The 26,878-nt window shown below is 32.9% G+C and overlaps 2 protein-coding genes across 2 annotated transcripts; one reads left to right on the forward strand and one right to left on the reverse strand.

Annotated features, from left to right (window-relative positions):
• Positions 1-1,015: 1,015 nt before the first annotated feature.
• LOC136042658 (zinc finger BED domain-containing protein 5-like) lies at positions 1,016-1,567 on the reverse strand. Its single transcript, XM_065727619.1, has one exon. The coding sequence runs from the start codon at positions 1,565-1,567 to the stop codon at positions 1,016-1,018; it is 552 nt and encodes a 183-aa protein (XP_065583691.1).
• Positions 1,568-1,912: 345 nt separating this feature from the next.
• Positions 1,913-17,487, forward strand: LOC136042659 (uncharacterized). The gene is made up of 4 exons (XM_065727621.1): positions 1,913-1,916; positions 7,767-7,878; positions 13,683-13,833; positions 15,707-17,487. Exons 1-4 carry the CDS (start codon positions 1,913-1,915, stop codon positions 15,929-15,931), a joined length of 492 nt encoding a protein of 163 aa, XP_065583693.1. The 3' UTR covers positions 15,932-17,487.
• Positions 17,488-26,878: the final 9,391 nt, after the last annotated feature.

Genomic DNA, 26,878 nt, shown 5'->3' on the forward strand with positions numbered 1-26,878 from the left:
AGTGCAGATCATAATAAATTTTCAACCTTTATTAAAGTTGAACGGTATTTTGATTTTATGTAAGTTAATGTGGAAAAGGCTGATTCACATAAATATGTTGTACAAAATGGCAGTAATTTGTTCATTGCCATTTCCAATAGTAGGGGATATTCTGATTTGATTTCTATCCAAAATACATGCACAGGCACTTGAGAAAATCTGAGTTGCAAGGTAGTATCACTTGTTAATGTGGTACTGCAAATTCTTCTTGTGCTTTTAAGTTTGAAAAATTAATTTCTTCCATTTCAATTGAAAATGGATTGCAAATCCATTGTTGTGTATCAATATCATTGGGAAAATACCTATGCATGTAAACTTCCATATCCTTCAAATGATTAACTATAATTTTTGTTATAGGAGTATCTTTTTTTTGGAAATATTGTTACTAATTATATACTTGTCAGTAAATGGAAGCATTTTGAGCAATCCACTTTCCACTCTATTCTTCCATATAAGAATTGTTTTTAACAAAGGCCTCAAGTTTATTTTTTAACATAAACATATTAATGCAGACTCCCTGCATTGATAAATTCATATCATTGATTTTATCAAAAATATCTGCCAAATAGCACAGCTTGAGAACCCATAAATTATTGGGAAAATAATTGGCCAAATTAGAATTTTGCTCTGTTAGAAATATAAGAACTTCATCTTTTTAAGTTAATAATTGTTTCAAACTTTGACCTCTTGATAGCCACCTAACTTCAGCATGTAGCAATAAACTTGTATAATCCAAATCCATATCAATACACAAATTTTTAAACAATCAACTATTAAGTGCTCAACTTTTAATAAAGTTAATGATATTGACTGCATCAAAAAACACAGTGTTTAATTCTGGTACAATTTTTTTATGCAACCTAACCTGTAAATGTGATATGATCATTTCCAGCTTTAACAAATGCTGTAAAACCAAGATCTTGTCCAGTCATTGCTGCTGCACCATCCATGCACACACCAACACAATTTTTCCAATTTAATCCTTCTTTTTCAAAAAACTCGTATCTTTTCCACAAGTATGACCTTCCAGAGGATGACAAAACAGTATATCTTCATGAATGCTTCCCTCATAAATATATCCTACAAAAAGTAACAACTGTGCCATTTTTGAAATGTCTGTCAACTCGTCCAGTTGTATTGCAAACTTTGAGCTGTCTTTAAGCCTTATAAGAAGCTGTTGAAATTGATCATTGCTAATGTCTGAAATTCTTTTGGAAACAGTGTCATTTGCTAATGGAATTTTACTAATTTCAGCAGCATACTGTTTTCCATGAACAATTTCAGACATTCTTATAGCTGCAGGTAGTAAAAGTTGCTCTCCAATAGTAAAAGGTTTTTTCGTTTTTGCTATCAAATACGAAACTTCATACGATGCCAATAGATATTTATCATTCAAAGTAACATACTTCTCCAAAGTGTTCTTTTCTTTATTTGATGTTTGCAAAAGATGCTCAAAATATTCTATTGGCTTTTTTGATAACGTTGCATGTTTAGTATTCAAATGTTGTTGCAGTTTTGACGGTTTCATGCTTTCTGCAGCCAAAACTTCTTTGCAAATTAAGCACACTGGTTGTTCTTCATTGTTGTGAGAAGAGCATGTGAAGCCATACTGCAAATATGATTCGTCACCTTTTTTTATTTTTGCTACAAGTCAGATTTGAAGCACTGCAACTTGGTTGTGACGGCATGGCAGACTTATTAGTTGGAATTTTAATTAGCCATTTATCCATGATGGTTAAATAATAATAAATAATTAAACAAAATGTAGTTGAACTTTAACATAATAAGTAAAAACACCAACTGAAAATTACACAGTAAATACACACATGTCACTACGAAGACAAAGCTGAGTCCAAACTGAAGTACAAGCAATATGTGTAAGCTGTAAGGCAACATGGCGTCTGGGTACTTATAATCACTAAGTTATCTTGCAAACACTGACGCCGGCGGCCAGACATCAATGTTGAAGGTTCAGTTGAAAATCAAGGAGCGCATTCCATTTATTATTTTAAATGCTACTTCCATATTTTCATTTATAGGCCCTACATAACAGTTTTGCATTGCCACTTTTTTCAAAAAAAAAAGTTATAATAAAACTACAATAGTATTTTGTATGATTTTCATTGGTATTTATATTTTTACATAGTGTGTATACTAATTTTAAAATTTTATTTATAATGATTGAAAACGTATCAGATCTTTGCAACCCCCTTTCAGTAGTCTTGCAACCCCCCTGGGGGTCACGACCCACAGTTTAAGAAGCCCTGGTCTATTGTATGGTTTGTCTTGTCCTTGTGTTCCAAGGTCACTTACTTTTGTGTCCATATCAGTCTTCTTCTGTATATCCAGATCTCCCTGGCCGATCATAGAGCTCATGAATTTGGCAGCTGCATTAGCTTTTTGATCATCAGTCACAAGAAGTTTATTATCAGATCCAATAGGTGGCTTGCTCTATTGCATCTGAGTTTACTGCATCTCTAGTCCTAGGCTATTTCTGTTGTGCTTAGAGATAGAAAAATAAAAGCAATAGAACACTTTTTGGTACTTCCTTGTTAGCTAGTACATACTCGAGAATATGCATTACTAGGCCTATGAAGATCAAACAATAATTGGTTTTCACAGTCTAGGTTATACCAGACAATTACCTTTGGCCTGGTGGAAAACTGAAGGCTAGATATTTGCACACTAAGGGGGAGGGTGGAGGTAAAGTATATTGGGTCCAACAATTCTTACTTCATATGCAGAAAAGTACCTAACACTTTAGGCATGCAGACCCAATATACTTAACCCCCCCCCCTAATTTGCAAATATATAGCCCAAATTTGTTTTTAAAGTATTATATTTTCATTGTACTTAGATATATTAAATTATGATTAACTTAACATTAATTCTTGAGTTTATAGCTACTACCTAACAAGGAAGTAGGCTCTCCCCCTGCACATATCCTGGCCAGTAATCATCTAAGTGAGCCAAATTCTCATGAGTAAGTAATTCATAAGTCTGTAGATGGGAAAGTTTCAATAGATTTGAAGTAAAATATGAATTGCTTAAATTAGCCAATTGAATAAGATAATTAATTAAAAGAAAAATTAGCTAAGGCATATTTTTAGAATGATGCTTGCATATAGATTATTCTATATTAATAGGTTTTCATCTTGAATAAAAAAAAAAACTATATTCTGTCAATGTCCTGCCTAGAGCCATGTTTTTGTTTTATTCTCCCCGCCCCAGAAAAACCAAACTCATATTTGGTTATTAACTTTAGATAAGCAGTAAGTTCCTTATGTAGTTATCATTAAAAATATATTCCCTTTAGCATTTTCATTAAATAAAATTAACAAAAACAAGAGGATTACCCCTCAATAGATTTAAAAAAATTAATTTCACTCCACACCCCTTTCTGTCCCAAGAATTAATATCAGTCTTAAACTAAAAGACAGTATTACTTTGTTGGGGAATCTGTTCCAACACTTTTCATTATGAAGCCCCAGAAAAATTTCAAACAGCCTCCTACTTGCAGGATTTTACTTTTGAGTGAGCTTATTGATGCAAGATTGCCATAGAACCTGTGAAGTATTACACTTCATCAATTGTTTTTACTTCTTGAAGTTGTATTCTTTTTTTTTTCTTTTTAATACACATAACTGAAAGTTTGAACAAAGAGAAAATGGAAAAACAAAGACAACTGACCTGTTGCCAGGAAAAATTATTTCCTTCCTAGGTTTGTGAGTATGATGATTCTTTGGGTGATTTGGCAACTGTTTCTTGTTCATGTGCAAAGGAATGTTTTGACCATGAGTGACAATCCAAATCCCTTCCCACTCTGGTCCTTTTTTACCCTATAAAAGTTCCTTTACATGTTGTCAAGTCCCTTTTTAAATGAAAAGGAACCATTCTGAGCCTTGGCAATAGCTTTGAAGTGCCAGTATAAAGAGTGACATGATCATTTTCCAGTTGAAAAACATCATCTATATAGATATTGAATATGGTAGATCTCAAGAAGATGCCCTGCAGAACATCACTGATGACTTTGCATCTCTCTAGAGAGAGACAGTATTGAGTTTTCCACAGTAGTAAAAAGCCTCACTATTTATAAAAAGCTATTCTATCTGTACACAAATCTTCGAAGGCTTGTGGTCTCTTTTTTTACCCTGTAAAAGTCCTTTGAAAGGTTGTCAAGTCCCTTTTCTAATGAAAAGGAATGATTCTTAGCCCTGACAACAACTTTGATGTACCAGCATAAAGAGTGACATGATTTGATGCCAGTTAAAAAATATCTACTGAATAGATATTGAACAAGATGGATCCTAAGAAAATACCCTGCAGAACACCACTGGTGACATCACATCTCTCTAGAAAGAGAGAAAAACAGTATTGATTTTTCTACATTAGTGAAGAGCCTCACTTTGTGCATTCTATCTGTAACAAAAGCTACAAAGTCCACATTGATTCCACAAAAGATGAGTTCCTTTTTCAGGCATGGATGAGGAAATTTGTCAAATTTCACAAGATAAGGCAGAAGGACATCTACAGATAGGCCCTTATTAATCAGACCTGTTATTGCATAATAAGCCTCCTGCAAATTTATTTTTACTGAGTTTTCTGACTGAGCAATAATATTCCATTAAGTTTGAGTTGCTTGATGACAGAGTCATTTAATAATCTTACCAGAGTCTTAATAATCTCATACTCTGAAGATGAGAAGGTTTCAATAGATTTGAAACAAAATATGAATTGCTTAAATTAGCTAATTGAATAAGATGATTAATTAAAAGGAAAATTAGCTAAGGGGTATTTTTAGAATGATGCTTGCATAAAAATTATTCTATATTTACTGATTTTCATCTTGAATAAAAGATGAATTTTATATGTAAATAACTATGTTCTGCCAATGTCTTGCCTAGAGCCATGTTTTTTGTTTTATTCTCCCCCACCCGAGCAAAATTTCTTGAAGTTGCATTTCTTTTTTGTTTTAAATACACATAACTGAAAGTTTGAACAAAAAGAAAATGGAAAAACAAAGACAGCTGTCCTGTTACCAGGAAAAATTACTTGCTTTTATGGCTTGTGAATAGGATAATTTTTTGGGTGGTTTAGACACTGTATCTTGTTCATGTGCAAAGGAATGTTTTGGTCATGAATGGCAATCAAAATCTCTTCCCACTCTGGTCCCTTTTTTACCCTGTAAAAGTTTCTTGACAGGTTGTCAAGTCCATTTTCGAATGAACAGGAATCATTCTGAGATTCCTTGAAGAACACCACCAGTGACTCCACATCTCTAGAGTGATAGAAAGATGGTATTGATTTTTCTACATTAGTAAAAAGCCTCACTTTGTGTATTCTATCTGTAAGAAAAGCTATTGGATTGTGGATTGGTGTGGGCTGGTCTGTAGTAGTAAAATTTCCTAGTGAGATTTCTCAGTTTATCTATTGCTCTTTTTAACTTGATTAAACAAAAAAACAAGTTCTCTTAAATGAAAGTAAGGAGCGACATTAAAACTTAAAACGAACAGAAATTACTCCGTATATGAAAGGGGTTTTTCCTCCTCAACGCCCCGCTCTTTACGCTAAAGTTTGACTCTTTCTCTTAACTCTACATTTTAAAACAGGTAAAAACTTTAGCGTAAAGAGCGGGGCGTTGAAGAGGAAAAATCCCTTTCATATACGGAGTAATTTCTGTTCGTTTTAAGTTTTAATGTCGCTCCTTACTTTCATTTAATAAACTTGTTTTTTTTGTTTAATTTCTGGACGTTTTGAATTAATGCATGTTTTCATCTTGGCTCTAAGCACATAAATAATTAAAACGAAATTTGCATAGTAATTTTTTTTTGGCTAAATGGCTTTTTTCATAGTTTTAATCGGAAAATTTTGAAAAAAAGGAGCGAGGGAGGAGGCCTAGTTGCCCTCCAATTTTTTGATTACTTAAAAAGGTAACTATAACTTTTGATTTTTTATGAACGTTTTCATAAGTAAAAAATATACGTAACTTACAACTTCTATATTCGTATGTTTTTATTGCGTATATGAGGGGGCTCACCCCTCTTTGATACCTCGCTCTTTGCACTAAAGCTTAAATTTTGTCCCAATTCCTTAAGAATGACCCCTGAATCACAAAGGCCGTAGAATAAATAGTTGAAATTACTAAAAGTACTTAAGCGTAAAGACCGGTATTACGAGGAGGTAAACCCCTCATATCCGTAATAATTTCTGTTCGTTTTCAGTTTTAGTGCTGCTCCTCAGTTTCAGTAGAAAAATTTTTCGTATTTATTTTTCATTATTTTCTTAAATAATGCTGGAAAATCCTGCGCCCCCTCCATTGAAAGTCTCTTCCCCCATGAGAAGTTCCTCCATGGAAAGATCATCCCACGTAACCCCCCCCCCCCTCAACTCTCCCCCCCCCCCAAAACAAAAAAAATCCCCCTCAAAACGTCTGTACACTTCCCAGGAACCATTACTTTATGTAAACACAGGTTAAAGTTTGTAACTTGCAGCCCCTCCCACGGGAACTGCGGGGGAGTAAGTCGTCCCCAAAGACATAGTTATTAGGTTTTTCGACTAATGGTGAATAAAATGGCTATTTCAGAATTTTGATCCTGTGACTTTGGGGGGAAATGAGCGTGGGAGGGGGCCTAGGTGCCCTCCAATTTTTTGGTCACTTAAAAAGTGCACTAGAACTTTTAATTTCCGTTAGAATGAGCCCTTCCGCGACATTCTAGGACCACTGAGTCGATACGATCACCCCAAATAAACACGCATTCGTGATTTGTCTTCTGGCAAAAAATGCGCAATTCCACATTTTTGTAGATGGGGGCTTGAAACTTCTACAATAAGGTTCTCTGATACGCTGAATCTGATGGTTTGATTTTCTTTAAGATCGTATGACTTTTAGAGGGTGTTTCCCCCTATTTTCAAAAATGAGGCAAATTTTCTCAGGCTAGTAACTTTTGATGGGTTAGACTTGATGTAACTTATATATTTAAAATCAGCAAAAAAATCCGATTCTTTTGATGTATATATTGGTATCAAAAATTCCATTTTTTAGAGTTTTGGTTACTATTGAGCCGGGCTGGTCCTTACCACGGTTTGTTACCACAAACTGTTTGATATACTGGTCTCAACTCTTGGCTATTTTGTATTTGTTCCTAGATCTCTGTTGTTGTTTTTTACTCAGCTAATCATGAATATCCTTGGTCAAGCAAAGAAAGGTTTTTGGCTTCCTCCTGTAAGATACAGTGGTGTTGTTACCTTGGATTTGGGAAAATTTAACATTTTTTTTTTTTTTTTTTTTTTTTTTTTTTTTTTTTTTTTTTTTTTTTTTTTTTTTTTTTTTTTTTTTTTTTTTTTTTTTTTACTGACCACTGTAAAATGTCTCTCCAGCTAACCATTTTGAGTTCCTTTCTAATAGATTTGTAACACGTTAAGACCCCTTTACATATTTATTAGTTACAGTCTGTAGAAAAAGTTGTATTTCAACAGATGTCTGTTTGCTCTTCCCAATTTTTTTTCCTAAAGGGAAAAAATTAAAATTTCCTAATTAAAAATTCCTAAAAAATTAGGAATTTTTTCCTAAAGTTCCGGACATTTGAGGAAAGCAAGGTCTAATAAAGTTAGGTTTAGGAAGATTTTATATCTAGCTGTTTTCTCAACAAGTTGATATTGAGAGTAGTCATGTTTACAATCAACTGTAAAATTGGAAGGCTGTTTATTTGAATGCTTTTTATTTTCAGGTTTTTCAGGCTTCTCTATTGGTTGTCCAGACCATCAAGGACAATGTTTAATTGAAGATGGAGTAGCTGGAGATCTAATATGTCAGATGTGTGGCATAGTGGTGCTTCCTAGGTTTGTTGCTTTTTATTGCACTTGGTATTAACCAAGTGACATATAGCCATTGCAAATTCTGTCGGTCTGTTCTGGTTTTGCTACTTTAGACACTTCCAGGTAAGCTAGGATGATGAAATTTGGCAGGCGTATCAGGAACCGGACCAGATTAAATTAGAAATAATCGTTTTTCCGGTTTGACCATCTGGGAAGAATGGGGGGCCAGTTAATTTGGAAAAAATGAAGTATTTTTAACTTACAAACGGGTGATGGGATGTTTGGAAGGATGTCGTGTCTCAGAGCTCTTATTTTAAATCCCGACCAGATCTGGTGACATTGGGGGGAGTTGGAGGGGGAACCTAAAATCTTGGAAAATGCTTAGAGTGGAGGGATTGGGATGAAATTTGATGTTTGGAAGGATATCATGTATCAGAGCTTTATTTCAAATCCTGACCGGATCTGGTAATGAGCAAGATGGGGGGGGGGGCTGAACCTAAAATCTTGGACAATCTTTAGAGTGGAGGGATCGGGATGAAACTTGGTGGGAAAAGTAAGCACAAGTCCTAGATACGGGATTGACAACCGGAATGGATCTGCCCTCTTTGGGGGAGTTGCGCGGGGGGGGGGGGGGGTAATTCTAATAAATTAGAAAAAATGAGAAATTTTTTAATTACGAAAGAGTGATCGTATCTTAATGAAATTTCATATTTAGAAGGACCTTGAAACTTAGATCTCTTGTTTTAAATCCCGACCGGATCCAGTGTCATTAGGGGGGGGGGGGGGGGAAATCTTGGAAAACGCTTAAAGCGGGAGATCAGGATGAAACTTGGTGGAAAGAATAAGCACAAGTCCAAGATAGGTGACTGTCTTAACTGGACCTGATCCGCTCTCTTTGGTGGAGTTTGGGGGGGGGGAGTAATTTGGAAAAAAAAAACAGAAAAAATGAGGTATTTGTAACTTACGAATGGGTAATCACATCTTAATGAAATTTGATATCTAGAAGGTTCTTGTGTTTTAGAATTCTCATTTTAAATCCCGACCAGATCCGGTGACGTTGGAGGGGGAAACCGGAATTCTTGGAAAACGTGAAAATCAAGGTATCTTACAAATGGTTGATCAGATCTTAATGAAATTTGATATATAGAAGAATCTTATATCTCAGATGCTCCATTTTCAATTCGAATCGGATCTGGGGACATTGGGGGTTGTAGGGGGGAAACGGAAATCATGGAAAACGCTTAGAGTGGAGAGATTTGGATGAAACTTGATGGGAAGAATAAGCAAAAGCTATAGATACGAGATTGACATAATTGGTACACATCCGTTCTCTTTGGGGAAGCTGGGGATGGTTAATTTGGAAAAATTAGAATAACTGAGGTATTTTTAACTTAAGAATAGGTGACCGGATCTTAATGAAATTTGATATTTAGAAGGAACTCATGTCTCAGAGCTCTTATTTCAAACCCGACCAGATCTGTTGACATTTGGGAGAGTTGCAGGAGGAAACCGGAAATCTCGGAAAACGCTCATAAATGTTGTAGATACGTGATTGACGTAACCGGACTGGATCTGCTGTCTTTTGGGGAGTTAGGTGGTGGGGTTCAGTGCTTTGGTGAGTTTGGTGCTTCTGGACGTGCTAGGACGATGAAAATTGGTAGGCATGTCAGGGAGCTGTACAAATTGACTTGATAAAGTCATTTTCCCCGATTCAACCATCTGGGGGGCTGAAGGTTGAGAAAAAATTAGAAAAATTGAAGTATTTTTAACTTACGAGTGGGTGAGCGGATCTTAATGAATTTTTATATTTAGAAGGACCTCTTGACTCAGAGCTCTTATTTTAAATCTCGACCGGCATTAAGCCTCTGATTTTCCTTTTAAAGCAACTTCTTGATTCTTAGAATTTCGCTAGAGCTCATACCATATGAGCTCTTGGCTCTTCTGACCTCGTCAAAAGTGCTGTATGAGCTCTTAGCTCTTGTTCTCTTATCAAGACAGCTGAATATGCTTTAAACCATAAGTTGCTAGTCTTGGGTCAGTGCTGTTTAGACTGTTTCACAGTAACTTATAATAATATAAATTGGCTTTAGGTTCACAAAAAATGCCATCTTTTGTTTTGTGTTTCTTGGCTTTTTCAAATGTAGTACTTAGGCAAAATGGGTGATCGGGAAAATGTGTATTGGGAAGTTCGGGGGAAATTTCAAGAACTACTAAATGCTAGAACGAGTTTTTTTTAAACTAGCCACTGGCACCCAGTCTTAAAATTTATCCATACCCTTTGGGGTGATTGTGGTGATTCAAAAGTTGAGCAAAACCCACTAATTCAAGTCCTTGCTGATAATTTTCTGTACCAAACAGTAACTGTGCCCACAAGAATGCGTCCGGGACAAAATCCTTCAACACTCGATCTAGTCATAACCAATGACCCAGAAAAGGTCATCGGGACACAGACTCTCAGTCCGATTGGCTCAAGTGACCACATGCCAGTCCTTTCATCTATACAACTCAACTCCAAACCATCAAAATATACTAAGCAATCCTTTACTAATTACAAGATGATGGTGGAAGAGCTGATAGATGCCAATCTGGAAACTCTGATCTCAGATGATGTGGAAGCTTCATGGCTAATCCTAAAAAATAACCTACTAGAGAGCCTAGCCAAACATACCAGCATGACATGGAAAAAGAAACCAAAAACTCTACCTTTCCTCAACCCAAAAATCAAAAAACAATGCAATAGGAAGAAAAAACTTTGGGAGAAGTTCGTGAAACAAAAAACAACAACAGTATACAAGAAGTACAAAATCGCCAGGAACCTCCTCAGAAAAGAAACGCGGAAACTCTCTGTAAACTACGAAGAACATCTGGCCAGAAATGTCAAGGAAAACCTAAGTTATTCTGGAAACATATCTCCCTACGTAAACCAGGCAGACACTCAGTACCGGACCTAGAGAATAACAGCTCAGTCTCTTCCTGTGCCTTCGAAAAAGCTAATATTCTGAATAAGCAGTTTGCCTCCGTGTTTTCTAAGGATGACCTCCAATCAGCCCTCCCACCAGCAGAACAGGCTCACACTCCCTTCCCAATGTTACACTCACCGATCACAGTCGAAGAAGTAACCAAACAGCTTAAGGAGTTTGATGCCAACAAATCGACTGGACATGATTGTCTGAGTCCACGACTGCTGAAGGAACAAAGTCCTGCTATTTCAGCGCCCCTGGTAAAATTATTTAACTTGTCGCTAACACAAGGGAAGCTTCCAAGGGATTGGAAGAAGGCAATAGTCATCCCAATTCATAAGAAGGGTAGCAAAACTTCGGCAGCAAACTATAGACCTATCAGCCTTACCTGTGTGGCATGCAAGGTCATGGAGAGAATTGTGAACAAAAGGAGCATTAACCATCTTGAGGCTAACTCACTCATCAGCAGCAGCCAGCATAGTTTTCGTTCTAAGAGATTGGTGGATACAAACCTTCTTGAGTCTTACAGTCTTGTAACTGACCTACTAGAAAAAGGAGTACCAGTGGATATAATCCTGCTGGATCTAGCCAAAGCTTTCGACAAAGTTTGTCACCACTACCTCATTCACAGGCTATGCACCCTGTCTCTTAGTCCAAAAGTGATCAGTTGGATCAAGGACTTTCTTAGGGATAGAACGCAGCAAGTGAAAGTGAACAATGGACCAAACAGTCACGTACTCTGATGAAGTCAAAGTCACCAGCGGGGCCCCCCAGGGCAGTGTGCTGGGCCCTACCCTGTTCAATATATACGTAAATGAGCTAGCCCTTATCACCAGTAACAAAACCACTCTCTATGCAGATGATTCAAAACTCATAGGTCCTGCCAATACCCCTTCTGCCCGCCAATCTCTCCAAACTGATCTCAACCACATGTGCTCCTGGGTCAAAAGATGGTTGCTGGAATTCAATGCTGAAAAATGCAAGGTCATACACTTTGGACACAGCAACCCCCAGCAACAATACCTAATGACCCAAAACCCTGGAAGTCACCACATACTGGAGCATGTTCAGGAGGAAAGAGACCTTGTTGTTATTGTAGAGTCCCAGTTGAAATTCAGCTCCCACTCACAGAAGATCTCAGCCAATGCTAGCAGAGCCCTAGGTATCATTAAACACAGTATTACCAGCAGAAGTAGACATGTAATCACCAAGCTCTACAAGGGACTGGTAAGACTGTGTTTGGAGGTGGGGACCATCCTGGCCACCCCTTTATTCAAAAAGGATAAGGTAGTGCTTGAACAAATCCAACGAAGGGCCACTTAGCTGATTGCCGGTATGGAAAACAAGCCCTACAGTGAACGGCTGATGGAATTCAATCTCCCCTCTTTAGTCTACAGGCGGAAACGTGGGGATATGATCCAGGCACATAAACTCCTCTCTACCAATCAAGAAAATGAGCTCCTGGAGATTGACCCCTCCCGCATAACACGAGGACACCCAAAACAAATCCGCAAACTTCATGCAAGGACTGGAGCAAGATGCAGCTTCTTCTCGAACCGGATTGTGAACCTCTGGAATAACCTCAAGGAGAACACTGTTTCTGCTGAATCAACAGATGTATTCAAACGCCGTCTGGATGCTGAGTGGAGTGACAAACCATGGAGATTTGACTGGGATGCACCAGAATCTAATCAACCACGTATGCAACTGTCATCACAAGGAGTGATTCAACAGGATCAAAAGTCCTTATTTCACTCCAAGCTGTTATTTAAGGTAATTTAAGGTAAGACATGCTGGATTGTTTCATCTATTTAGAATCAGACTCAGAATTGTGGGAAATGATTGAACTTTACATAACAATTAAATAACAAACTGTTGAGAAGAAACATACCTGATTACTGTAGATAATACAACAGTATGCAGTCTTGTGCAGAATGGTGATAGGGTCAATTTAATGTGACTCAATCCACATCTTTGCCTCTTTATGTTTCTTTTATGAAGTCAGAGGAAGGGCTTCGGTTGAAGTATTGAAGTAGGAAGCCTTTGTTGCTAGTAAATCAGCAATACCATTGTATCTGAAACCTTTGTGACTTGGAACCTGTCGAAAACATGTATGATTGCCCTTGTCCTTAATGTTTAGAAGTTGTCTTCTAATATAAGATAAGTCATTATCATTTACCATTCTTTTAATCTTTTTGTCCAAAGATATAGCAAATTTGGATTCAGCAAGCTAAAGGATATTTTCAGTCTCAATGGACTCCGCTGATATCGCCCCCTCGTTCAGCTCGTTGGCGGTCAGAAATATACTAAATTCTTTTTGTAAGATGCAAAAGATCAAGGTTTTCACTTAGATACCAAATGCCATTCATTGCAAATAAATATAACCTTGATGATAAAATTCAGATTTATTCATCACAAAAATCTCAGCAGAACCTAAAGAAGCAAATATTAAAGATTGTTTTTTTTTATGTTTGTTCATTCACCATTGATGATGGAATTTTAAAATTTATGATGTCTCTTATATGCTTTTTTTGTCCCCATGATGAGATGTCCTCCCACGTCCCTCCTGCCCAGCATTTCTTTTCTTCTTTCCATTCTTTTCTTCGTTTTTTCTTTTGCTATTGTTGTCGTTTTTTAATTTTTTATCAAGCTAATTTCTGTTAATATTAATATTATTACAACGGAGTTTTTGTTTCTTCTATGTTATTACGTACATACCCAAACTTACGAGCCCTGCTCTCTATTGGTTTTTTTTTTTTTTTTTTTTAGATCTATTACTTTGAGATCTGTCGAAATACTTGTGGAAAGTGGAACGACTAAACTGATAACCTGATATTTAGATGCCTCACCTATCTTTCTTTTTTGCAGAGCCATTGATGTGACAGAAAAACATGAATCAAACAGCAATGAAGGTTGCTCTACTTTTGGTCTTGAGGCAGGTCAGTACAAGGTAAACGAAGTTCTAAGGTGCCACGAAAACGCAGAATTGAAAAGGAAAACACAGCTGCAGGAAAGACGAGTATGTGACACGTGTTACTTTTTTTTAATTAACGACAGTCAGCATGTGAATGGATTAATTCTTAATAATTGTCATCATTTCCAATGTTGAGTGGGCCCTCCAATCATATAAATTGGTGCCAATAGATTACCCTTTAATCAATTAAGTCTTAAAAAGGGGCACCAGAACTTTCATATACGGAGTAATTTCTGTTTGTTTTAAGTTTTAATGTCGCTCCATACTTTCAGCTAAAAAACTTTTTTTTTTAAATTTAATTTATTAAGAAACAGTTGCATTATCTTCTGACTTGGTCAACAAGCTGTATTTCCTGTTTTCACTTAACAACTGGGAGAAATAAATATTTTTATTTCGTTTTGGCTTTTAATAATTTCGAGTAGCCTAGTATTTGATTGTTACTCTTCTTCAAAAAATAAATTATTAATATTATATATAACAGGTTAGAATTGCCTTGAAAACAAGATTACAGCCATAGTCAGAACTTCTGAAAAAAATTGCACATAATAGTGCAAATTTTTGCTCTGTAGCAATTAACAGGAACCCCCCTCTCAGCACATGTAACCAAGTGAGAGACGATGACTTCTTCCTCAAGCCCTGTCAACACAGTTGTTTTTCCCACCTTTATATTAAACTTTTTGGTCATTTGGTGAGAAAGAGTAGGCCTACCCATAGGAATCCCATGTTTCTATGAATCCTTTCTCATTGCTACATTCTTCAGCATAATTCTTCATCGCTTCTTCAGCATAATTGGCATACTTTTTTGCATTAATTGGTTTCTTATATGTTCTAGAAATCTGAAATATTGTTTAGATTCAGTTTAAAAAATCCCGTAAATGTTTCCAATTGAATGATTGCCCTCCATAGTTTTTATGACCATCCTCTATATGAAGTTCCCAGGAAAAAAATAATATGTTGAAGACTTGTGGCCTTTACTACAAGTAATGGTAGTGTATTACCTCTGATAGGTTTAGTTCCGAGGATTAAATTGTTTTCAATGATTTTTCTTTCCATTTTTGGTGTCTATAGATGATTTCTTTTGTCCTGTATTTACCCTACTAAATTGGGTACTTAAAGATACACAAGGGTAACCGAACATATGTTCAGAGTTACCCTGGAAAAAACAAAATATTTTGGGTATTATTGAACACTACTGTCATCTTAAATCTATAGAATAATGAAACGATTTAACCTTAAAACCTATTTCGGCTCCACAGCTATAGAAAATTTTCCGTTTGAAATACCTAATTTAGTTTGTCGAAGTAAAAAAGAGTAACTTGCTTTTTGACAATTTTGGATAGCTCAACTTTCTTGCGAATAAAAAGCTAACCTGATTGCAAGATTTACGAACTGTTTAAGATGAACTCTATCAATAATCTAGTAATATCGAGTAAGTAATATCGAGTAATTCCACTGTTGTTCAAAAGAGAGTGCTCATTCTTTAGTGCTGATTTTGTTCAAAGTTATAATTAGTGTTCAAAGCTACCCTGTTCTACGGTAATTACTTTTACAAGATATTTTATATGTATATGCAAGATGTTTTGTGCCTTCTGCACCTGGTTGAGGGGTCTAGAACTTTAGAAAAATGAACCCTCAAACAGAAAAAATAGCATGGCTCTTTTGTCCTGGGCCAGAAGGTAGAAAACGGTGGGTTCTAAACCTTATTGAAGCTTAATTAATAAACATAATAGTGGTTAATTAAATCCTTTTAAAAAATAACCTTTACTGGCGTCATGTGTACACAACTAGGGGAATTGTGGCAGGTAGATTGGTTTGAAGACTCCTCCCTTCATGTAAATTAGTGCCAGTGTGTGTATAATTGTCTTGTATTTGCATTGTTCGCAGTACAAATCAAAACTGATTTTTGTTTTATTCCCAGATCAAAGAGCTAGAAGAAGAACTGAAAGTGATCAATAAGAAAATTAAAAAAATTGAATTTGAATTCAAAGTCCATAGACTAAAAAGTGAGGAAAAGCTTAAGTCAATACACAGATTGTATAGGCTTCAGATGGAGAGGAGAAAAGGGGCTGAGGCACAAAAAGCAGCAGACTTAGAAAACCTCTTAGTTAAGCATATTGGGTGTGTTTATCCCAATTTTAGTTAATTTGTGATTCTATGCTGTATCACTCACATGTGATATTTTTATGCATGAAAATTCCATATATATGATATTTCCGGTTTCGTTGTCATCAACATAATAGTTCATTTTTATTTTTTGTTTTTCTGTGTTCTGAAGCTCAAGAGCAGACGCCTTTTGAGTTTTTGAATCGTTGCTTGTATCCAGGGTTTTCAGTTTAAACATTCATTTTACTAATTGAGAGAAAAAAACCTCTTAGTTAAGCATATTGGGTGTGTTTATCCCAATTTTAGTTAATTTGTGATTCTATGCTGTATCACTCACATGTGATATTTTCATGCATGAAAATTCCATATATATGATATTTCCGGTTTCGTTGTCATCAACATAATAGTTCATTTTTATTTTCTATAAAAAAAAAAAAAAAAAAAAAAAAAAAAAAAAAAAAAAAAAAAAAAAAAAAAAAAAAAAAAAAAAAAAAAAAAAAAATCCATATATATAATATTTCCTGTTTCGTTGTCATCAACATAATAGTTCATTTTTATTTTTATTTCGACAGATCTCAAAGTAATAGATCTAAAAAAAACAAAAAAAAAAACAATAGAGAGCAGGGCTCGTAAGTTTGGGTATGTATGTAATAACATAGAAGAAATCACTGTATCACTCACATGTGATATTTTCATGCATGAAAATTCCATATATATGATATTTCCTGTTTCGTTGTCATCAACATAATAGTTCATTTTTATTTTTGTGTTTCTGTGTTCTGAAGCTCAAGAGCAGACGCCTTTTGAGTTTTTGAATCGTTGCTTGTATCCAGGGTTTTCAGTTTAAACATTCATTTTACTAATTGAGAGAAAAAAACCTCTTAGTTAAGCATATTGGGTGTGTTTATCCCAATTTTAGTTAATTTGTGATTCTATGCTGTATCACTCACATGTGATATTTTCATGCATGAAAATTCCATATATTTTTATTTCGACAGATATCAAAGTAATAGATCTATAAAAAAAAAAGAAAAAAAAAGTTATTTTTTGTGTTTCTGTGTTCTGAAGCTCAAGAGCAGACGCCTTTTGATCTATCCAGGGTTTTCAGTTTAAACATATTGGGTGTGTTTATCCCAATTTTAGTTAATTTGTGATTCTATGCTGTATCACTCACATGTGATATTTTCATGCATGAAAATTCCATATATTTTTATTTCGACAGATATCAAAGTAATAGATCTATAAAAAATGTTTCTGTGTTCTGAAGCTCAAGAGCAGACGCCTTTTGATCTATCCAAGGTTTTCAGTTTAAACATATTGGGTGTGTTTATCCCAATTTTAGTTAATTTGTGATTCTATGCTGGGTTTCTATCCAGGGTTTTCAGTTTAAACATTCATTTTATTAATTGAGAGAAAAAAACCTCTTAGTTAAGCATATTGGGTGTGTTTATCCAATTTTAGTTAATTTGTGATTCTATGCTGTATCACTCACATGTGATATTTTCATGCATGAAAATTCCATATTATTTTTATTTCGACAGATATCAAAGTAATAGATCTATAAAAAAAAATTATTTTTATTTTTTGTGTTTCTTTGATCTAAAGCTCAAGATCTGACGCCTTTTGAGTTTTTGAATCGTTGCTTGTATCCAGGGTTTTCAGTTTAAACATTCATTTTATTAATTGAGAGAAAAAAACCTCTTAGTTAAGCATATTGGGTGTGTTTATCCCAATTTTAGTTAATTTGTGATTCTATGCTGGGTTTCTATCCAGGGTTTTCAGTTTAAACATTCATTTTATTAATTGAGAGAAAAAAAACCTCTTAGTTAAGCATATTGGGTGTGTTTATCCCAATTTTAGTTAATTTGTGATTCTATGCTGTATCACTCACATGTGATATTTTCATGCATGAAAATTCCATATATATGATATTTCCGGTTTCGTTGTCATCAACATAATAGTTCATTTTTATTTTTATTTCGACAGATATCAAAGTAATAGATCTATAAAAAAAAAAAAAAAATAATTATTTTTATTTTTTGTGTTTCTGTGTTCTGAAGCTCAAGAGCAGACGCCTTTTGAGTTTTTGAATCGTTGCTTGTATCCAGGGTTTTCAGTTTAAACATTCATTTCATTAATTGAGAGAAAAAAACCTCTTAGTTAAGCATATTGGGTGTGTTTATCCCAATTTTAGTTAATTTGTGATTCTATGCTGGGTTTCTATCCAGGGTTTTCAGTTTAAACATATTGGGTGTGTTTATCCCAATTTTAGTTAATTTGTGATTCTATGCTGGGTTTCTATCCAGGGTTTTCAGTTTAAACATTCATTTTATTAATTGAGAGAAAAAACCTCTTAGTTATACATATTTTGTGTGTTTATCCCAATTTTAGTTAATTTGTGATTCTACGCTGTATCACTCACATGTGATATTTTCATGCATGAAAATTCCATATATTTTTATTTCGACAGATATCAAAGTAATAGATCTATAAAAAAAAAAAAAAGTTATTTTTTGTGTTTCTGTGTTCTGAAGCTCAAGAGCAGACGCCTTTTGATCTATCCAGGGTTTTCAGTTTAAACATATTGGGTGTGTTTATCCCAATTTTAGTTAATTTGTGATTCTATGCTGTATCACTCACATGTGATATTTTCATGCATGAAAATTCCATATATTTTTATTTCGACAGATATCAAAGTAATAGATCTATAAAAAAAAAAAAAAAAAAAGTTATTTTTTGTATTTCTGTGTTCTGAAGCTCAAGAGCAGACGCCTTTTGATCTATCCAGGGTTTTCAGTTTAAACATATTGGTTGTGTTTATCCCAATTTTAGTTAATTTGTGATTCTATGCTGGGTTTCTATCCAGGGTTTTCAGTTTAAACATTCATTTTATTAATTGAGAGAAAAAAAACCTCTTAGTTAAGCATATTGGGTGTGTTTATCCAATTTTAGTTAATTTGTGATTCTATGCTGTATCACTCACATGTGATATTTTCATGCATGAAAATTCCATATTATTTTTATTTCGACAGATATCAAAGTAATAGATCTATAAAAAAAAATAAAAAAAAAAATTATTTTTATTTTTTGTGTTTCTGTGTTCTGAAGCTCAAGAGCAGACGCCTTTTGAGTTTTTGAATCGTTGCTTGTATCCAGGGTTTTCAGTTTAAACATTCATTTTATTAATTGAGAGAAAAAAACCTCTTAGTTAAGCATATTGGGTGTGTTTATCCCAATTTTAGTTAATTTGTGATTCTATGCTGTATCACTCACATGTGATATTTTCATGCATGAAAATTCCATATATATGATATTTCCGATTTCGTTGTCATCAACATAATAGTTCATTTTTATTTTTATTTCGACAGATATCAAAGAATAGATCTAAAAAAAAAAATAAAAATATTTTTATTTTTTGTGTTTCTGTGTTCTGAAGCTCAAGAGCAGACGTCTTTTGAGTTTTTGAATCGTTGCTTGTATCCAGGGTTTTCAGTTTAAACATTCATTTTATTAATTGAGAGAAAAAAACCTCTTAGTTAAGCATATTGGGTGTGTTTATCCCAATTTTAGTTAATTTGTCATTCTATGCTGTATCACTCACATGTGATATTTTCATGCATGAAAATTCCATATATATGATATTTCCGGTTTCGTTGTCATCAACATAATAGTTCATTTTTATTTTTATTTCGACAGATATCAAAGTAATAGATCTATAAAAAAAAAAAAATAAAAAAAAAAAAAAAAAATCCATATATGATATTTCCTGTTTCGTTGTCATCAACATAATAGTTCATTTTTATTTTTATTTCGACAGATCTCAAAGTAATAGATCTAAAAAAAAAAAAAAACAATAGAGAGCAGGGCTCGTAAGTTTGGGTATGTACGTAATAACATAGAAGAAATCACTGTATCACTCACATGTGATATTTTCATGCATGAAAATTCCATATATATGATATTTCCTGTTTCGTTGTCATAAACATAATAGTTCATTTTTATTTTTTGTGTTTCTGTGTTCTGAAGCTCAAGAGCAGACGCCTTTTGAGTTTTTGAATCGTTGCTTGTATCCAGGGTTTTCAGTTTAAACATTCATTTTACTAATTGAGAGAAAAAAACCTCTTAGTTAAGCATATTGGGTGTGTTTATCCCAATTTTAGTTAATTTGTGATTCTATGCTGTATCACTCACATGTAATATTTTCATGCATGAAAATTCCATATATATGATATTTCCGGTTTCGTTGTCATCAACATAATAGTTCATTTTTATTTTTATTTCGACAGATATCAAAGTAATAGATCTATAAAAAAAAAAAAAAAATATTTTTATTTTTTGTGTTTCTGTGTTCTGAAGCTCAAGAGCAGACGCCTTTTGAGTTTTTGAATCGTTGCTTGTATCAAGGGTTTTCAGTTTAAACATTCATTTCATTAATTGAGAGAAAAAAACCTCTTAGTTAAGCATATTGGGTGTGTTTATCCCAATTTTAGTTAATTTGTGATTCTTTGCTGGGTTTCTATCCAGGGTTTTCAGTTTAAACATTCATTTTATTAATTGAGAGAAAAAAAACCTCTTAGTTAAGCATATTGGGTGTGTTTATCCAATTTTAGTTAATTTGTGATTCTATGCTGTATCACTCACATGTGATATTTTCATGCATGAAAATTCCATATTATTTTTATTTCGACAGATATCAAAGTAATAGATCTATAAAAAAAAAAAAAAAAAAAAATTATTTTTATTTTTTGTGTTTCTGTGTTCTGAAGCTCAAGAGCAGACGCCTTTTGAGTTTTTGAATCGTTGCTTGTATCCAGGGTTTTCAGTTTAAACATTCATTTTATTAATTGAGAGAAAAAAACCTCTTAGTTAAGCATATTGGGTGTGTTTATCCCAATTTTAGTTAATTTGTGATTCTATGCTGGGTTTCTATCCAGGGTTTTCAGTTTAAACATTCATTTTATTAATTGAGAGAAACAAAACCTCTTAGTTAAGCATATTGGGTGTGTTTATCCCAATTTTAGTTAATTTGTGATTCTATGCTGTATCACTCACATGTGATATTTTCATGCATGAAAATTCCATATATATGATATTTCCGATTTCGTTGTCATCAACATAATAGTTCATTTTTATTTTTATTTCGACAGATATCAAAGAATAGATCTAAAAAAAAAAATAAAAATATTTTTATTTTTTGTGTTTCTGTGTTCTGAAGCTCAAGAGCAGACGTCTTTTGAGTTTTTGAATCGTTGCTTGTATCCAGGGTTTTCAGTTTAAACATTCATTTTATTAATTGAGAGAAAAAAACCTCTTAGTTAAGCATATTGGGTGTGTTTATCCCAATTTTAGTTAATTTGTCATTCTATGCTGTATCACTCACATGTGATATTTTCATGCATGAAAATTCCATATATATGATATTTCCGGTTTCGTTGTCATCAACATAATAGTTCATTTTTATTTTTATTTCGACAGATATCAAAGTAATAGATCTATAAAAAAAAAAAAAAATAATAAAAAAAAAAAAAATTCCATATATGATATTTCCTGTTTCGTTGTCATCAACATAATAGTTCATTTTTATTTTTATTTCGACAGATCTCAAAGTAATAGATCTAAAAAAAAAAAAAACAATAGAGAGCAGGGCTCGTAAGTTTGGGTATGTACGTAATAACATAGAAGAAATCACTGTATCACTCACATGTGATATTTTCATGCATGAAAATTCCATATATATGATATTTCCTGTTTCGTTGTCATCAACATAATAGTTCATTTTTATTTTTTGTGTTTCTGTGTTCTGAAGCTCAAGAGCAGACGCCTTTTGAGTTTTTGAATCGTTGCTTGTATCCAGGGTTTTCAGTTTAAACATTCATTTTACTAATTGAGAGAAAAAAACCTCTTAGTTAAGCATATTGGGTGTGTTTATCCCAATTTTAGTTAATTTGTGATTCTATGCTGTATCACTCACATGTAATATTTTCATGCATGAAAATTCCATATATATGATATTTCTGGTTTCGTTGTCATCAACATAATAGTTCATTTTTATTTTTATTTCGACAGATATCAAAGTAATAGATCTATAAAAAAAAAAAAAAAAAATATTTTTATTTTTGTGTTTCTGTGTTCTGACTGTGTTCTGAAGCTCAAGAGCAGACGCCTTTTGAGTTTTTGAATCGTTGCTTGTATCAAGGGTTTTCAGTTTAAACATTCATTTCATTAATTGAGAGAAAAAAACCTCTTAGTTAAGCATATTGGGTGTGTTTATCCCAATTTTAGTTAATTTGTGATTCTATGCTGGGTTTCTATCCAGGGTTTTCAGTTTAAACATATTGGGTGTGTTTATCCCAATTTTAGTTAATTTGTGATTCTATGCTGGGTTTCTATCCAGGGTTTTCAATTTAAACATTCATTTTATTAATTGAGAGAAAAAACCTCTTAGTTATACATATTGGGTGTGTTTATCCCAATTTTAGTTAATTTGTGATTCTATGCTGGGTTTCTATCCAGGGTTTTCAGTTTAAACATTCATTTTATTAATTGAGAGAAAAAAAACCTCTCAGTTAAGCATATTGGGTGTGTTTATCCAATTTTAGTTAATTTGTGATTCTATGCTGTATCACTCACATGTGATATTTTCATGCATGAAAATTCCATATTATATTTATTTCGACAGATATCAAAGTAATAGATCTATAAAAAAAAATTAAAAAAAAAAATTATTTTTATTTTTTGTGTTTCTGTGTTCTGAAGCTCAAGAGCAGACGCCTTTTTGAGTTTTTGAATCGTTGCTTGTATCCAGGGTTTTCAGTTTAAACATTCATTTTATTAATTGAGAGAAAAAAACCTCTTAGTTAAGTATATTGGGTGTGTTTATCCCAATTTTAGTTAATTTGTGATTCTATGCTGGGTTTCTATCCAGGGTTTTCAGTTTAAACATTCATTTTATTAATTGAGAGAAAAAAAACCTCTTAGTTAAGCATATTGGGTGTGTTTATCCCAATTTTAGTTAATTTGTGATTCTATGCTGTATCACTCACATGTGATATTTTCATGCATGAAAATTCCATATATATGATATTTCCGATTTCGTTGTCATCAACATAATAGTTCATTTTTATTTTTATTTCGACAGATATCAAAGAATAGATCTAAAAAAAAAAAAAAAATATTTTTATTTTTTGTGTTTCTGTGTTCTGAAGCTCAAGAGCAGACGTCTTTTGAGTTTTTGAATCGTTGCTTGTATCCAGGGTTTTCAGTTTAAACATTCATTTTATTAATTGAGAGAAAAAAAAAACCTCTTAGTTAAGCATATTGGGTGTGTTTATCCCAATTTTAGTTAATTTGTCATTCTATGCTGTATCACTCACATGTGATATTTTCATGCATGAAAATTCCATATATGATATTTCCTGTTTCGTTGTCATCAACATAATAGTTCATTTTTATTTTTATTTCGACAGATCTCAAAGTAATAGATCTAAAAAAAAAAAAAAACAATAGAGAGCAGGGCTCGTAAGTTTGGGTATGTACGTAATAACATAGAAGAAATCACTGTATCACTCACATGTGATATTTTCATGCATGAAAATTCCATATATATGATATTTCCTGTTTCGTTGTCATCAACATAATAGTTCATTTTTATTTTTTGATCTAAAAAAAAAAATAAAAATATTTTTATTTTTTGTGTTTCTGTGTTCTGAAGCTCAAGAGCAGACGTCTTTTGAGTTTTTGAATCGTTGCTTGTATCCAGGGTTTTCAGTTTAAACATTCATTTTATTAATTGAGAGAAAAAAACGTCTTAGTTAAGCATATTGGGTGTGTTTATCCAATTTTAGTTAATTTGTGATTCTATGCTGTATCACTCACATGTGATATTTTCATGCATGAAAATTCCATATTATTTTTATTTCGACAGATATCAAAGTAATAGATCTATAAAAAAAAAAAAAAAAAAAATTATTTTTATTTTTTGTGTTTCTGTGTTCTGAAGCTCAAGAGCAGACGCCTTTTGAGTTTTTGAATCGTTGCTTGTATCCAGGGTTTTCAGTTTAAACATTCATTTTATTAATTGAGAGAAAAAAACCTCTTAGTTAAGCATATTGGGTGTGTTTATCCCAATTTTAGTTAATTTGTGATTCTATGCTGGGTTTCTATCCAGGGTTTTCAGTTTAAACATTCATTTTATTAATTGAGAGAAAAAAAACCTCTTAGTTAAGCATATTGGGTGTGTTTATCCCAATTTTAGTTAATTTGTGATTCTATGCTGTATCACTCACATGTGATATTTTCATGCATGAAAATTCCATATATATGATATTTCCGATTTCGTTGTCATCAACATAATAGTTCATTTTTATTTTTATTTCGACAGATATCAAAGAATAGATCTAAAAAAAAAAATAAAAATATTTTTATTTTTTGTGTTTCTGTGTTCTGAAGCTCAAGAGCAGACGTCTTTTGAGTTTTTGAATCGTTGCTTGTATCCAGGGTTTTCAGTTTAAACATTCATTTTATTAATTGAGAGAAAAAAACCTCTTAGTTAAGCATATTGGGTGTGTTTATCCCAATTTTAGTTAATTTGTCATTCTATGCTGTATCACTCACATGTGATATTTTCATGCATGAAAATTCCATATATATGATATTTCCGGTTTCGTTGTCATCAACATAATAGTTCATTTTTATTTTTATTTCGACAGATATCAAAGTAATAGATCTATAAAAAAAAAAAATAATAAAAAAAAAAAAAATTCCATATATGATATTTCCTGTTTCGTTGTCATCAACATAATAGTTCATTTTTATTTTTATTTCGACAGATCTCAAAGTAATAGATCTAAAAAAAAAAAAAAACAATAGAGAGCAGGGCTCGTAAGTTTGGGTATGTACGTAATAACATAGAAGAAATCACTGTATCACTCACATGTGATATTTTCATGCATGAAAATTCCATATATATGATATTTCCTGTTTCGTTGTCATCAACATAATAGTTCATTTTTATTTTTTGTGTTTCTGTGTTCTGAAGCTCAAGAGCAGACGCCTTTTGAGTTTTTGAATCGTTGCTTGTATCCAGGGTTTTCAGTTTAAACATTCATTTTACTAATTGAGAGAAAAAAACCTCTTAGTTAAGCATATTGGGTGTGTTTATCCCAATTTTAGTTAATTTGTGATTCTATGCTGTATCACTCACATGTAATATTTTCATGCATGAAAATTCCATATATATGATATTTCTGGTTTCGTTGTCATCAACATAATAGTTCATTTTTATTTTTATTTCGACAGATATCAAAGTAATAGATCTATAAAAAAAAAAAAAAAAAATATTTTTATTTTTGTGTTTCTGTGTTCTGACTGTGTTCTGAAGCTCAAGAGCAGACGCCTTTTGAGTTTTTGAATCGTTGCTTGTATCAAGGGTTTTCAGTTTAAACATTCATTTCATTAATTGAGAGAAAAAAACCTCTTAGTTAAGCATATTGGGTGTGTTTATCCCAATTTTAGTTAATTTGTGATTCTATGCTGGGTTTCTATCCAGGGTTTTCAGTTTAAACATATTGGGTGTGTTTATCCCAATTTTAGTTAATTTGTGATTCTATGCTGGGTTTCTATCCAGGGTTTTCAATTTAAACATTCATTTTATTAATTGAGAGAAAAAACCTCTTAGTTATACATATTGGGTGTGTTTATCCCAATTTTAGTTAATTTGTGATTCTATGCTGGGTTTCTATCCAGGGTTTTCAGTTTAAACATTCATTTTATTAATTGAGAGAAAAAAAACCTCTCAGTTAAGCATATTGGGTGTGTTTATCCAATTTTAGTTAATTTGTGATTCTATGCTGTATCACTCACATGTGATATTTTCATGCATGAAAATTCCATATTATATTTATTTCGACAGATATCAAAGTAATAGATCTATAAAAAAAAATTAAAAAAAAAAATTATTTTTATTTTTTGTGTTTCTGTGTTCTGAAGCTCAAGAGCAGACGCCTTTTGAGTTTTTGAATCGTTGCTTGTATCCAGGGTTTTCAGTTTAAACATTCATTTTATTAATTGAGAGAAAAAAAACCTCTTAGTTAAGTATATTGGGTGTGTTTATCCCAATTTTAGTTAATTTGTGATTCTATGCTGGGTTTCTATCCAGGGTTTTCAGTTTAAACATTCATTTTATTAATTGAGAGAAAAAAAACCTCTTAGTTAAGCATATTGGGTGTGTTTATCCCAATTTTAGTTAATTTGTGATTCTATGCTGTATCACTCACATGTGATATTTTCATGCATGAAAATTCCATATATATGATATTTCCGATTTCGTTGTCATCAACATAATAGTTCATTTTTATTTTTATTTCGACAGATATCAAAGAATAGATCTAAAAAAAAAAAAAAAATATTTTTATTTTTTGTGTTTCTGTGTTCTGAAGCTCAAGAGCAGACGTCTTTTGAGTTTTTGAATCGTTGCTTGTATCCAGGGTTTTCAGTTTAAACATTCATTTTATTAATTGAGAGAAAAAAAAAACCTCTTAGTTAAGCATATTGGGTGTGTTTATCCCAATTTTAGTTAATTTGTCATTCTATGCTGTATCACTCACATGTGATATTTTCATGCATGAAAATTCCATATATGATATTTCCTGTTTCGTTGTCATCAACATAATAGTTCATTTTTATTTTTATTTCGACAGATCTCAAAGTAATAGATCTAAAAAAAAAAAAAAACAATAGAGAGCAGGGCTCGTAAGTTTGGGTATGTACGTAATAACATAGAAGAAATCACTGTATCACTCACATGTGATATTTTCATGCATGAAAATTCCATATATATGATATTTCCTGTTTCGTTGTCATCAACATAATAGTTCATTTTTATTTTTTGATCTAAAAAAAAAAATAAAAATATTTTTATTTTTTGTGTTTCTGTGTTCTGAAGCTCAAGAGCAGACGTCTTTTGAGTTTTTGAATCGTTGCTTGTATC

This window comes from Artemia franciscana, unplaced genomic scaffold, assembly GCF_032884065.1.
Source record: "Artemia franciscana unplaced genomic scaffold, ASM3288406v1 Scaffold_1683, whole genome shotgun sequence".
Classification (NCBI taxonomy): domain Eukaryota; kingdom Metazoa; phylum Arthropoda; class Branchiopoda; order Anostraca; family Artemiidae; genus Artemia; species Artemia franciscana.